This window comes from Scyliorhinus torazame, chromosome 16 (genome assembly GCF_047496885.1).
Source record: "Scyliorhinus torazame isolate Kashiwa2021f chromosome 16, sScyTor2.1, whole genome shotgun sequence".
Classification (NCBI taxonomy): Eukaryota; Metazoa; Chordata; class Chondrichthyes; order Carcharhiniformes; family Scyliorhinidae; genus Scyliorhinus; species Scyliorhinus torazame.
In genome coordinates this window covers 127,947,148-127,962,312 of record NC_092722.1, presented here as the reverse complement: position 1 = coordinate 127,962,312, position 15,165 = coordinate 127,947,148, and the positions used below count along the sequence as shown (strand labels likewise).

At 48.8% G+C, this 15,165-nt stretch overlaps 1 protein-coding gene across 3 annotated transcripts in view; it reads right to left on the bottom strand.

Annotated features, from left to right (window-relative positions):
• hectd2 (HECT domain containing 2) overlaps nucleotides 1-15,165 on the bottom strand; it is a 174,889-nt gene that overhangs the window by 74,129 nt on the left and 85,595 nt on the right. For 2 of the 3 annotated variants that reach the window (XM_072479033.1, XM_072479032.1), the window contains exons 11-12: nucleotides 9,610-9,706; nucleotides 5,355-5,462 (exon numbers count right to left, since the gene is read on the bottom strand). In XM_072479033.1, the coding sequence (XP_072335134.1) occupies nucleotides 5,355-5,462; nucleotides 9,610-9,706 (205 nt within the window). The remainder of the gene's footprint in view (nucleotides 1-5,354; nucleotides 5,463-9,609; nucleotides 9,707-15,165) is intronic. The other variant, XM_072479036.1, reaches the window with a different exon arrangement.

Below are 15,165 nucleotides of genomic sequence, written 5' to 3'. Positions count from 1 at the left end.
CAGAGGGCACTGGATGTGGTTGGCAGACCGGAGAAAAGGGAGGTCGCCAAGGTGGAGTTCGGCCACAGGCGAGGAAGTGAGACTCCGCTTGGTTGCGGCTCCCATGACACGTGTCAACGCCTCCCCTCAACATCACCCCTACAACCCCCTCACCCTACACCAACCCCCACCAACCTCCCCCCCCCCCCCCCCCCTCCCACAACCCACGGTCTAATCATGCATCTTGTGTCTTGCAGGACCTGCTGGTGATGGGGCGGCTCCATCTGGTGTCCCCTGCCCCCAGCCAGTGCCACAGCTAGAGCCCGTGAGCCAAGCAGTGATGGGGATAGCAGCTCGGACACCAGCCCTCCACCCAAGACGCAGGAGACCCCAGTGCTCGAGTCAGATGATGACACAGATTTTCCGTCATAGCTATCTCCAGCAACCTCCAACATCCCAGAGACTCCCGCCTCGGTTGGGCACTTTAGCGAAGCGGCTCCTGGGACACTATCTGTTGCGCATCACACAGCTGATCCTGTACAGCATGTTGAGTTAGGAACACCCGAGTGGGCGGATGGCTGGAGGGCAGACTGACACCAGGGACTAGCTGCCATCCAGGTGGGTTTCGGGCTTCTGGAATGGACAGTCCCATCTATAGTGGAAACGCAGTCGCAGAGCCAGGGACTACTTGAGGGGTTGTCGGCGAGCATCCAGTACCTGCAGTTGCAGGTGTCCAACCATGTGCAGCAGCAGGAGGTGGTGCCGACCGTGCGTGCCACCCAGGCCAACACTGCACGGTTGCGTCCATGGTGGAGGCGATGGGGTGATGGTCATGGCTATGAATCAGCATGTCCATGGCCTGGAGCATTCTGTGCAGGCACTGACGAGGCCTAGGACAAGGCCTCACAGGCAACCATGTCCCAGAGCCACCTGGACATCGCAACGATACTCCTGATGGTGGCCCAGTCATAGCAGACCATGGCTGGGAACGTTGGCGGCATTGCCCAGGTGCTGGCCGACGTGGCGCAGACACAGAGAGAGGTGGCCCAGTCGCAGCATGATGTGGCGCAGTCCCTGACGGTAATGGTCCACTCCCTGTGCTGCATGGCCGCGAGCGTGCAGATTCTGGTTGAGACCAGAGCGGGCCTCCACGACTGGCAGCGCCAGGTGGCTTTCAGGAGATAGCTCCGCTCGCACTACCATCCCATGGAGTAGCCCGGGGGCCATCAGCCAACCAAAGGGAGGAGTTGGAGATGGGGCCCGTGCCGATGACTCCCGCAGGGGAGCCGGAACACCGTAAACCTCGGAGCCCCACACCCCCCAGCTCTGGTGCATCTGGTGGGCAATGGGAAGAACGGGGCGATACCTTGCCCCCCGGGACACCCGAGCAGCAGCCGGACACATCCAGGCCCGGTCACCCCAGAATGGGCCCGCCAACGGGGACCCAGGTCGCAGGGCAAGAAGCACAGCATGCCACCTCCACTCCTGCCATACTGTCTGGGGAACCACCTAAATGTAGCTTTAGGGCCTGTAAGCAAGAAAGTTCGACACCAATTATGTTGGCAAGGTTGCAGGGCACAGTTTAGCTAGAGGTGCGCGGGCACAAACCTGTACATATTTGTTCACATTAAACACCTGTTACCACTGACCCAACCTGCCTCGGTGCTCTGTCTGGCGCATGCGAGGGGTGGGTTGGTCTGGGCTGGGCAGAGAGAGGGTGCCATGGTGGGGGGTTGTTGTGGGTGGGCTGGGCTCCCCACCCTCCCAGAGGTTGTGGATGTGGTGGGGTGCGCTCCCCCCCCCCCCCCCCCCCATCCGCGATGCAGCAGATCGCCACGATGCAAGTGACCCTCCCAGCATCATAGTGGAGAGCCCCTCCAGAACAGTCCAGGCACCTGAACCACATCTTCAGGAGGTCGAAGCACTGCTCGATCACACCGCTGGTCGCAGTATGGGCGTCGTTATCGCAGGTCTCTGCATCGGCCTGTGGCCTCCGGTAAGGTGTCACCAGCCACGACTGCAATGGATAACCCATCGCCCAGAAGCAAACCCCCCAGCCGAGGGGGCGTCTCAAACAAGTCAGGAATCTTCGAGTGTGCCAGGTTGAAGGCGTTGTGCACACTGTCCGGGTATCAGGTACATTCATGTATGACACACAGCATATCAGCTGCACATTCATTGAGTTGTACCCCTTTCGGTTGGTGTAGAGCGGCCTGTCATCTGCGGGTGCTCGTAAGTGGACATGCATCCCGTCAATCACCCCCTGGGCACCCAGGCAATAGTGGTGAATCCCCAATGCACGGGCAGCCTGGTGGGTCTGGTCCACATTGAAGTAGATGTATTGACCTGCATGGGCATTTAGGTGCGGATGCACCTGTGCACAGAGAACGAGAGATTCCGGACAGGTCCCCACTCCCTACTGGAATAAAAAAATAATTGGGTACTCTAAATTTCTAAAACAAAAACTCAGATCTAGAGACAGCAGAAGTCCCGAGGTCCCAACATTTACATAGTAACTGCAAATAAAGAATAATGGTTTTAACAAACTACAATCTCAAGCAGCTTACGTTGAAAGAACAGACAAGCCCCAAAGGATCCATGTAGACCGTGACCACACAACAAAACAATAAACTTCTAAAGTAACATGATCAAGGATTTATATTGTACAATATATAATGGTCCTAGTACTACTGGGGTTTTTGCATGGCATCTGTGGAGTCAACTGTTCAGAATTCAGTACCTTGGATGGTGACATTAAATGGACATCCTGGAAATTTTGTTTTTGTTATCATTGGCAAAAAAAAGACATGCTGTGGAATAACCTTTCTGAAGGTTTTCCTTTGGTTTCCTCCTACAGGAAATATAAATATAAAATCATATATGACCACTATAGACTTCTGAAAAGAAAATCCTCCTACTTATACAATAACGTATATTCCTATAGCACCTTTAACATAATGAAATGTCCCAAGGCACTTCACAGTAGCATTATAAAACAAATATGACAGCGAGTTCTATAGAAAACATATTCAGTCAGATGGCCAAAAGGTTGGCCAAAGAGATAGGTATTAAGAAATGTTTTAAAAGAGTCAAGCGGGGTGGAGGTGTGGGGCACGAATTCCAGAGGTTAGGGCCGAGGCAACTTAAGGCACGGCCACCACCGTTGGAGCAATTAAAATTGTGGATGCACACGAAGCAAGAATTACAGCAGCGGAGATACCTTGGAAGGTTGTTGGAGGAAATTAGAGAGAGAGGAAGAGGAAGGCCAGAGAGGAATTTGAAAACGCAAATTTTATAATCAAGATATTGCTTGACCGGGAACCAACATAGGACAGCCTGAAATGGATGTTGGGAATCGGAGAATGCTGTGAGTTAAGACACAGGCAGCAGAAGTTTAGATGACTGAGCCACGAAACCAGGCCAGAAGAACAACACTTTACCAGATGACCGACTTCTTTTATTTTATCCATGGAATTTTTTGCTGTTTCATTTGTCATTGCACAGGGAACATGCAAAAGCCAAAAGACCAGCATATGTCAATAGCATTTCTTCATTGAGGATAACAAGATATTGGCCCATAACTTCCTGGTACCCCAGTGTCGCATTTCAGGGGCACCCCAATGATGTACTGGGGAATCTCTCTAGGATGTTCCCACGCAAGGGCTTACCCAGCAATTGTCCATAAGTGCAGGAGACACTGGCATTACCACTGGTCTGGTAATCCAAAGGTGAAAGTCATGCTCTGGGGAGCAAGGTTTGAATCCCACCATGACAGATGGTAAAATTCGAATTCAATAGAAAAAAAACTGGAATTAAAAGTCTAATGATGACCATGAAGCTATTGTCGATTGATGCAAAAATCTATCTCGTTCACTAATGTCCTTTAGGGAAGGAAATCTTTTATCCTTACCTGGTGTGGCCTACATGTGACTTCAGATCCACAGCAATGTGGTTGACTCATCAATGCTCTCAGGGAGGGCAAATTTGCTGGCCCAGCCAGCGACACCCACAACCCATGAACGAATTTAAAAACTTCTGGACAATTGCGCTGAGTTGCGAATCACCCGACAGAAGCGATTTAAATAGTTAACCTTGGGTGATTCTGCCAGTTTTACCCTGATAGTTACACTGAAAGAGTTAGAAGGGGAAAAAAAGCACTAACTCCAGAGTAACAATTTAAACACACAAAACGAGCCTCACATGGGACACCCCTCACACACATAGGACATCCCAACAGATCCCCCACACATCCCCCATCCCAACCCGGCCACCCGTTTACAGTCCAGACCCAACATCTTCCTCCCTCCCAGCCTGGTGTGACCCAACCCCCCACTCCGGCTCGCCTCAACCCTCACAGCCTTCCCCCAAAGTTCCCAGTGCGACCCAACCTCCCCTTCCTGGTGCAAACCCTCACCTCCCGGTCCAGACCTAATGTTTCTAGTTGGTATGACCTTTCTTCAGAATTTAAACTGTTTAAACAATGCAGAATAACATGCAATAAATTGCAGAAACTCAAGTGTCTAATACTATTATTATATTACTAGTTTTGTTTTTGTAAAAATTTTTACTGTAATTATGTATCACTATTTTGAGATGTATGATAATTGATTTGCCCATCAAAATATTTCTGCTCATTGTCAGATGGGGAGGCGGTGATGTAGTGGTATTGTCACCGGATTAGAAATCCAGAGAGCCAGGGTAATCCGCCGGAGACTTGGGTTCGAATCCCACCCTGCCAGATGGTGAAATTTGAATTCGATAAAATAAAAAGATAAAAAGAATGTTGTTTGTTGTAAAAACCCATCTGGTTCACTAATGCTTTTCAGGGTCTGACCGACATGTGACTCCAGATCCACAGCAATGTGGTTGGGCTCTTAAACGCCCCCTGAAATGACCTAACAAGCCACTCTGTTCAAGGGCAATTTTTGATTATAGGCAATTCATTAACTCCCATGAATGAATAGGCAGGCGCTAAAAGAAATAAACACGATTAAGAGCCAAATTGTGAAGAAAACCTTGAACTAAATAGACAATATGGCACCATCTTAAAGATTAAACTAAGTCCCGATTGGTGAGGAAGGTCCGACTTGAAGAAGGGCATTGAATTCTTCTGTGTTCCTGACCAATGTTCCTCCCACCACAAATTAGCCATTATTGGGTTGTTACAGCACATAAATGCTGCTACATACAGATAACATCTAGTGCTGCTCTGCTAAAAGTAATTCATCCTATTAAAGATAGTTAGCAAGGTACTTTCATTAAAAAACTGAATAGCAATATTTAACAGTTCATAATTATTTATTACAAGTGGAAATGGTACATTCATTGAAATAATTACGATGATTCAGGTTTTTAAATGAAACAATCCACTTTACCTCATCCAGTGAATCGTTAACCAAATGTAATCGTCTCACTTTAATGTTTAGAAAAATCATGTTCATGTCTGGTTTTTGCCTACGAGACACTTTATCAACCAAGCTTTGCTGTGCAAGAACAAAAAGACAGGATTCTCACTGTAGAATGCTGAATTTTAAACATTTGCCAATACAGAAAATGTAATAGGACATAAGGGGCAGATTTTAACAGAGAAATTTCTAAGTTAATTTGTGGCGGGTTTTGCAGGGTTCCCACCGCTATCAAACGACACTAGTCTGGTACCGGGCAGGAACTGCCGCGAGCTTCCCACTGCTCGGCCCAGTGAGGCTATCACCTCTATCGAACATTAATTGGTCCACTTAACGAGGCCCCACAGGATTCACGCTGGAAATCATGGTTCACCGGCTGATCTCACCCGGGATCGCGCTCGCCAGCCCCCTGCCAGAGTAGCTTGTTATGTCATTTCAGAGGGCAGCATCACTTAAACCGCTACTGCACGCTACTGCACAGCCGACCCCACTCCGCTCGCAACCATGACGCCGAGGAAACCAGAACCCCGATTCGGAGAAGACAAACTGGACAGACTGCTGGGTGCGGTGTAGGCCAGGAGGGTCAGCCACTGCCGGCTGGGAGGAAGTGGCAGCAGCCATCAGCTCGGGCAGCAAGACCAGGAGAACTGGCACCCAGTGCGACAAGAAAGTCAACGACATCCACCGGGCATGCAACGCACCCTCCACACCCCCATATTCTTGCCCTTCCATGTCCCCAATCCCTTCCCCCCCCTCACAAAGGCCCATTTCTCAAGCCCCCTCACACAATAGCCAAGCCCCCTCCCTCCCGTGGGTAACCACACGTGTGGCTAACAATGCTCCCTCTGTGTCCCTGAAGGAGAAGTTGGCCCATAACCACAGGAAGAGGATCCAGATGGGCAGCAGGGTGCGGACACGCGGTGACTGCTGTAGAGGTCGGTTTGCAGCACAGGGGTGAGGATCCACCAGACCCACCCAGATGACCTGTCACACGTGAGTAGTTATTACCATACAGACTTATGCATCCCTTCCACTGATCACATGTCAATTCTCCCACAGGACGTGCAGCCATTGGCGCCGGACCATCCGGGGTGTGCCCTCCCCTCCAAAGAGAACACCTTGGAGGGGAGCTCCGAGGACACCACCAATTTCGCATCACAGCTGTCACCTCCAACCTCTACCAGCACAGAGACACAAACCTTGGTGGGAGAATGCAGTGGTCAGGCTTCGAGGATACAGTCTGGTGAGCACCACACAGTTGCAGATGAACATCAGGTGGAGACAGGAATTTCCAGGACAGAGAGCAGTCGGAGGTCTGCTGGATCCCAGGATCCATCTGGGTCCCAGCCTGATAATAAGCCTCTGGACTAGGTTTACCCAGAGTTGATGCAATCTATGGGGTGCTGCTGTAACATCAGAGGGGGCTATCAGAAGTAATCCAGCAGGTCCATAGCCAATTGGAGTACTAGAGGCCATGAGAGCAGGATATGAAACGGGCAATGAAGGCACCAAGGCAACAATGCTAGGGTGGCAACCACAGTGACGATGACTGGTGCACCATGTCGGCAGTATGAGTGGAGGTGTGCAAGGTTGGCTCAGTCAGTGACAGCCATGGCTGAGCACCTTGACAACATGTCCAGGTCGCTGGGGCCATCACCTAGTACCAGGTGGACCTCGATGAGGCGCTGCGGAGCATGTGTCAATCCCAGACGGGCAATGCCAAGGCTCTCCAGAGCGTGCCCCGGTCACTGTGGGAGGTGTCCCAGTCTCAAGTGGGCATTGCCGGGGCTCTCCAGAGCATGTCCCAGTCACGGAGGGACGTGTCCCAGTCACTGAAGAGCATCACTGACGGCATTGACATTGGTGCAGGCACCAGAGCTGGCAGAGCCAAATGGCGCAGGGGCATCCGAGGCTTGATCCAGCTGCCCCTCCATTCCGAGGTGAATTCCAGGGTCCTGTGGGCACCGATTGGGTGCCAGGGGGTTGGCTGCCAACCTGGAGTTGGCTGTCAACCCGGAGCCCCCCTATGATGTGGCGACAGTGGCTACTCATCGCCCCCCCCTTCCCCCACCCCAAAGACCCATTGCCCCCTCACAACGGCATGTCGAGCAGTCAGCACCTGGAACAGGAGAGCAAGGTGGGTCATGTGCTGCCTCAAAATGTGCCAGGGACCTCGGGCCTTAGTTCCCCCAGAAGACTCTGGTCAGGGGCATAGAAGGCCATGGGACAGGGTAAGCAGCAGGCTGCCTCCATCTCTGATGTGCATCCTGGGGACACACCGAGACATAAGTGGTAGAGTACGGAAGGCTAAGCAGGTGGAGGATTACCGAGAGGTGACCGGGGTGGGGGGGTGGGGGGGGGGGTGGGGTGGGGGGGGGGAATGTAGGCAGTAGTGCAGGGTTAAAGGGGGTAAGGGGGGGTAAGTGGAGAGCTGGGGGTAGGCCTCGGCGGCCAGTGAGGGTTGTGGGTGGTTGGTGAGGCGGTACCACAGGCGTAGGGGTCTCCCTCCTCTGCCACCCCCTCCCGATGGGGGCCCACCCCCACTGAGGCTCCCATACCCCCCTCCGAGCACCAAGGCAGCAGCACCAGGGCCCCCCGGTTCTGTGGCTGTGAATGAAGATGGCTGTTCACCTCTTTGGGTCCCCGCGGTAGCCCTTCCGCTAGGTTCACGTATTTGAGCACTCGCCAAGGAGGTAGTTCAATCACTGGAACCCGCTCTCGCTAATTGTATGGAGATTGGGTTTAAGTGGTAACAATTGGTTTCTCGCCAAGCTCAGGTGAGATCCTGATTTCACCAATGGGAGTGGACTGGTTTGATTGCAAACTAATCAGCGCCTGGCGCGGTTCTTGATTTTGGCCTCTCCTCTGATTTAACGGCCTCGTCACGCTCTAAACACTTTTTTGGACTCTGGGGAGTTTCTCACTGGTTTAGCCCACACATACATTTTTTTCATCACTGGGGAGCAGAACTCCGAGATCAGGCCGCTATTTTGAAAGGCTGCCCCGATCTTGAAGTGAGCTTGTCGATCTCCCACACCCCCACCCATGGGCAATGTCACTCCACACACACACACACACATGGGCACTACCAATACCCGCCACTCCTCAAGTGACGGCACCCTGCTCTGCCCTGCACCCATCTGCACCCTTCAAAAACCCCTCACCCTCCTATCATGGGCATGCCCCCCTCAGGCCCTGACCCTTGGCAGTGCCACCATGGCACCCTTGCACTGCAAACCTTCCCTGGAATTTCTGCTGTCAGCTTGGCAGTGCTAGGTTGGCAGTGCCGTATTGCCAACTGGGCAGTGCCAAGGTGCCTATGCGCCAGGGGACAGGGGGCCAACCTGCACTATCCCTGGACACCAAGGGCCTGTAAAGGCCTGGGAGACCCCCCGGATGCCTTTCCACTTGGACCAGTACTGAACGGCACCCAGCTACAACCTCGCTGGGGAGTCTAGTAGCTACCGGGAGGCTGGTATACATTGGATGAACTCACATAAGTAGGTTATTCACGCCCCTTTTGGGTAAGATTCTGATTCAGACGCCTCATTGGACTTGGATATATCCCGCGAGGCGTTAAGGCTGCCGGGTAGCCCGTGGGGAGGCCTCTCCCGGGATCTACCGGCCAAGTTGCTCTCTCACTCGAGCGCAACAGGGCCGGTAGATCGCGCCCAAGATTTTTCTCTTTTTAGACAAAGTGGAAAGAAACAGTGCTAGGAAATGGAACGTTTTCCATTTTGCATTTAGTCATAGCCTCAAGCAGTCCAGTAACACATGGGAATTTTTTTTAGTTGCTTAAAGGTTCCTGGACTACACATGGTTTTATTTTTGTAACCAACTGCTGTCTATTGAGAGTGCTTATTAGTATGTGTTTCACACCATTGTTACACCTCGTAGCCATGTCCACTGGAAAGATGGGAATGCCTCACCCCAAACTCATTTGTGCAACAGGGAGTGACCCATGGAGCAAGTCCTGCCAGGTACTGACTAAAAACTTACCCAGGAAGGGTGCCAAGTTCAAACAGCAGCTGAGGCTGAAATTAGAACTTTAGCTTGTAAAGTTGTCGTCTGGAAATATCAAAATGTGTCTTGCTAAGAGAATAGATGGAAAAAGAAGTACAAGGGATAACAATGCATTGCTAAAAACAAACTTTCCTACCCACACAGATAGTCTAATATCCAGCATTAAGTTTGTTTCCATAAAAGTCACCTAATCATCACTTACCCTAGCTACTGTGATCATCTGTTGCTCAGAGTCTCTCTGGATAATAACCTTCTTTGCTGCTAAGGAGAGAATGAAAGGGAACTGGCAGAAGGAAAACCTATAATTCAATAAAAGAAAATCCTCAATATATATCGGTATCTGAATCAGTAGCACAATACTGTTGCAACCTATGCAGGACTTTTTCTAATCTTTATTGTCACAAGTAGGCTTGTATTAACACTGCAATGAAGTTACTGTGAAAATCCCCTAGCCGCCACATTCAGGCGCCTGTTTGGGTACACCGAGGGAGAATTCAGAATGTCCAAATTACCCAACAGCACGTCTTTCGGGACTTGTGGGAGAAAACCAGAGCACCCGGAGGAAACCTACACAGACATGGGGGGAAAGCATGCAGACTCCGCACATGACAGTGACCCAAGCTGGGAATCGAACCTGGGACCCTGGCACTGTGAAGCAACAGTGCTAACCACTGTGCTACCGTGCCGCCCATAATTATGTCAGACCTTTCAAAGAGAGCTAAACGCTTTATACCACAGGGCAACACATGTCCAGTTGTGAAGCAATTCAACACACAGGTGAGTACAAAGACAAGCCAGAAAAAAATCAGTGAAGTGAAAGAAAGACTTTTGTCACCTCAGGATGCATTTTACAGCCAATTAAGCATGTTTGAAGTGTGCTCACTATTGTGATGTAGAAAATGCAACAGCTAATTTCAGAGAAAGCTCCGAACATCAGCAGTTTGATACTGCCTGGATGATCTGTTTTTGTGATGTTGACTGGGGGATAAATATTGGTCAGCACAGCCAGGATAACTCTCTTGCTTCTTCTTTAAAATAATGTCACGGGATCTTTAACACCCACCAGAGAGAGCTAACTTGGTTTAATGTCTCAGCTAAAAGGCTGTGGGCTGGATTCTCTGCCGGCGGGTGCTCCGATTTGCCGGCAGCCAGGGGGTTTCAGAAGGCGTGGGGCTGTCCCACAATGGGAAACCCCATTGAAGCAGAAATATGACGCGGCGGCCCGTGGCAAAGGATTACTCGGGTGCTATACTCACTCAGCACCGAATGCAGTAGATGCAAAAATGCAGGGCATTCATAGAATTATAGGTCACTTTCAATTGCTATATATGTGCAATATCAGTAAAGTAACTATGTCCAGACAATTAAGCACATTTATATTTATTCGGAATAGAAATACATGTTAGTTGCATCAAATCTTAGTTACATCACAATGATGCATTGTTATAACCCCATTTGTAAACCGTAAAACTGTTTTGTTTTAATACAGGTACACAAGTGGTAACTGGATACTTCAGAAGATGCAATGCGATTGTGAGGTTGACTATAACCCATCAGTGCTCAAAGATTATAGTGAATGCGTCTATTACATGTGAAAGTCTGATGACAAAACGTCCATAATTACAAAAGTACTGCAAAAATGCCTTGCAATGTATCTAATGTGCTCAAGGGGGCAGACTTGTGCCATATTTGAAAAAAATTAAATGGTCAATAAAAGGCAATTTCTACTTCCCAACAGTCACAATTTCAAGTGAATGAAAATATGTAAACTGTCAGCTATAATACACCAAAAGATATTTTATTCACAGCCTTTCAAAATTATAACTTTTCTGTGCTTTACGCTACTTTGGTGTCGTATTTGACCTTGAAATAAGCTTCTGACCACATATTCCTGACATCACCAAGGCTGTCCATTTCTAGGATCATAGATGCAGGAGTAGGCCATTTGGCCCCTCGAGCCTGGTCTGCCATTCAGCTAGATTATGGCTGATCCTCTCCGTCTGCGCCATTTTCCTGCGCGTTCCCCATATCCTCTGATATCTAGAAACCTACTGAGCTCCCACACCTCTCTGGGGTAGAGTATTCTGAAGCTTCACCACCCTCTGAGGGAAGAAATCTTTCCTCATCCCAATCGTAAATGACTTACCTCTTGTTCTGAGACTGTGTCCCCTGATTCTAGACCTCACCAATTCCCCCCGCCCCCCCCCCCCCCCCTCCAAATCCAAGGGGAATCTCCTTCCTTCAAATACCTTCATCATAAAATACTTACAGTGCAGAAGGATGCCACTTCGCCCATCAAATCTGCACCGACCCTCCAAAAGAGCACCCAACCAAGGCCCACTCCGCGATCCTAGCCCCGTAACCCCACCTAACCTGCACATCTTTGGGCCTTGTTGTAACATTGCCCGCCTCTGGCCCAGTCTCTGCTCACTAGCTGCTGAAACCCTCATTCATGCCTTTGTTACTTTTAGGGTTGACTACTCTAATGCTTTCTGACTGGTCTCCAACAACCTACACTCTATAACTTCGGATCACCTAAAACTCAGCTCCCGTTTTAACTCGCGTCAAGTCAGGTTGCCTCATCTCCCTTGCTTGCTGACCTACATCGGATCCCAGTCAGTCAATACCTCAATTTTAAAATGCTCAACTTAGTTTTCAAATCCTTCTTTGGCCTCGCTCCTCCCCATTTCTGTTAAACTCCCCCACCTACTCCAACCCCACAACCCTCCAAGACATCTGTGCTCCTCTAAGTCTGGTCTCCTGAACATCCCCAATTTTAACTGATTCATCAATGGTGGCTGTGCCTTCAGCTGCCGAGGCCCGAATTTCCTCCCTATACATTCTCGCCTCCCTACCGCTCTTTTCTCCTTCGAGCCATTCCTTAAAACCTGCCCCTCTGTCCAGGCCTTTGGCCATGCACCCCAATTGCTCTTTATGTGGTTCATTGCCTAATTTTTTATTTATAGCACTTCTGTGGGAAGTTTTAACATTTTAAAGGCACTACATCAATCAAAGTTGTTGTTATAATATTTCAATCAAACTTAAACACAAGAGATGACAAATTAATCTTATATATGGGTATTTCAATAAGTCCAGAATGAGGAGGAATGAGGGGGAAAAGTGAAGCAAATGGGATTATTATTTATGTGCTATCGGCTAAGTGACTAAAGAGGAAAATAGTTTCTCACCGAAGGCGACAAATTGGCCCATCTGACAGGCCAACTAGTTATGGGGCGTTTACTGAAAATGTGGGAACGCCTGACCAGAGTTCATAAACTCATGTTAGCAGATTGAGGAGGGGAAAGTAACCTGCAAACTCCAGCTCAGGATAACTGGGCAGTACCCAAAGATGCGCTGGGATCCCCCCTCTACCCCGAAGACCCACAGGTAAGGATTGCCTGGCAATTGCTTGGGAAGTTCAAACTTCCGATGGGATGCACTGGGAACTGTCCAAAAATACAATTTAAATCACAAACTTCGGGTGGTTCCAACTGTCCTATGCTAATAGTTACCCCCGAAAAAGTTAGAAGAATTAAAATCTTCTAACTTCTGGGTAACGTACACTGAACCACTTCGATCTCCTACAGGATCTCTACCCCCCCCCCCCCAAAAACCTCCAAGGGATTCCTGGATACACCCTTTTGAGACTACCTTCTACAACCGGGGCACACCTCATGGGATTCTTCCCCCTCCATGGGGACTCCCTCCACCCCCAGTTAACCCCTCCAACTACAGGGCTAACTCCTCCAATCACCCCCACCCCTTCACACCCAATTATTCCCCCCCCCCCATGGACTCCTGACTACATTGTACACTGCCCGCTCACCCTCCACAACCCCCCTCCCCATGCTTGATCCTTCCACCGTCCTCCCCTTCTTCCAAGACAGGCCCAGTTCGCACCCCCCCCCCCCCCCCCCCCACCAACACAAAGACAGGCCCGACTCTGCTTTGCTGCCCCACACAGCCCTGGCTCCGAAACTCCCCTTCTCACCACCCCTCCTTCTCACCAGGAGACAGACCTGACTTCCCTCCACTCGCTTTCTCGACGACCAACCTCCACTCCACCCTCCCCAACCCAATTCTCCTCCATTTCCCACCAAAATCCTATCTATTAACTTATGCACTTACCTTCTTCCTGGCTTGCTAAAGGCATTTGAACGTGGCTGGACCTTTAAACGTGACTGTTTTACAGGAGATAGTGCTGTTTAAAAAGGGGAGTGGATTATTTACCTGTGACTGATAGGCCCCAGGTTGCATATATCTTACCCGGCCTGAGTCTGAAGGTTGGACAAGATAGGATCACCTGACTTTCCCGAACGGAGTGGCAATCTGGCTCAATTGCCACTCTTATCGGAGGTTACGGTACATCCTTTACGTTCAAAAGCAGTGAAAGTTCTCCAGAAGCTGGAGACCAATTTCAAAGTAAACTGGGTTTATATTCTAAAGCCCCTACTTTATGATCATGAAATATCACCATTAAGAAACTGAGTAATTTTTACAGAGGCTGCCTGAAACAACAAGGTGGCACGTGTCAGGAAAACAAAGAAATTGTAATATTTTCGGTGAATAATACCCTCACCATATTTCTTACACTGTTGGAAATTTGAGAATATGATAATTGAAACGAGAGACATGATGACTGTAAGAATTAAAGCTAACAATAAAAAGTGCTTTTGATATGATAATGAGCCTGGAAAGCCTTCAAACAGCGGTTTACAAAAGGCAATATTTGGAATAGATTTGAATGGGTTGCGGTTCAAAGAAGAATATATACAGGTTATAAAAACAGGTTGTAAAAGAAAGGTGTCAGGAGATAAAATAAGGAGAGGATAAGTTTACTTCTCTTTTAAATCCTAAGAGAGTGAAGAAATTAAGTCAATTCTGGGGAGTGATTTTTGAAGAGAATGGTTGAGACAATGGAAAGATCAAAGGAAAAGAATGTATTTAAGTAGATACTGATAACTATGAAGGGAGCTGTTTTAGATCTCAGCAGACAGAAGGAATAGCTGATCATGTCCTGGCAAGCATTGGGGACAAAGTCAGGCCTGAAGAACGAGCTGCTGTTAACCTCAGAGGACACCCCAAGAGGAATTAAAGGCACCTTGTGGTAAAAATTACTGGAATTTTATAGATTTTAAAATCTATAAGAAGTTGCTAAACAGATAAAGGGAAAATTAGCTCTGAAGATAGTTAAATTAAGATTGTTTGGAACTATTTTTAAAAATGTTGTTACAGTGTGAAGCCTTTGTTTTTAAGTGTAATTCTGTTTTATTCCTTGCTTCCTTAATAACATTTACTTTACAATAGAATCATCACAAGTAGTTGGGGACATCATTTCCAGATTTCAGAACCTCTCTTCGTACTTTACAAATTGCAAAAACAAACCTGTTAGCAGTTGTTTCGAGCTATCCCTCTGGGATTTTAGCATCTCGGCACTTACCATCAGTTGCAACATTACACAAGACAAGTTCCCTCACACTGCGGTTCTTTACAACATTGATTTAGCAAGAGGAGGCTGTGATCGGGAAGATATAACTGATCGTGAAAATATAATTATGATCAGGTCAGGTCATGTGGTTTGAATGTCTGATGAACAAATCGAGTTATGAAAATGAAATGAAAATCGCTTATTGTCACAAGTAGGCTTCAAATGAAGTTACTGTGAAAAGCCCCTAGTCACCATATTACGGCGCCTGTTCGGGGAGGCTGGTACGGGAATTGAACCGTGCTGCTGGCCTGCCTTGGTCTGCTTTAAAAG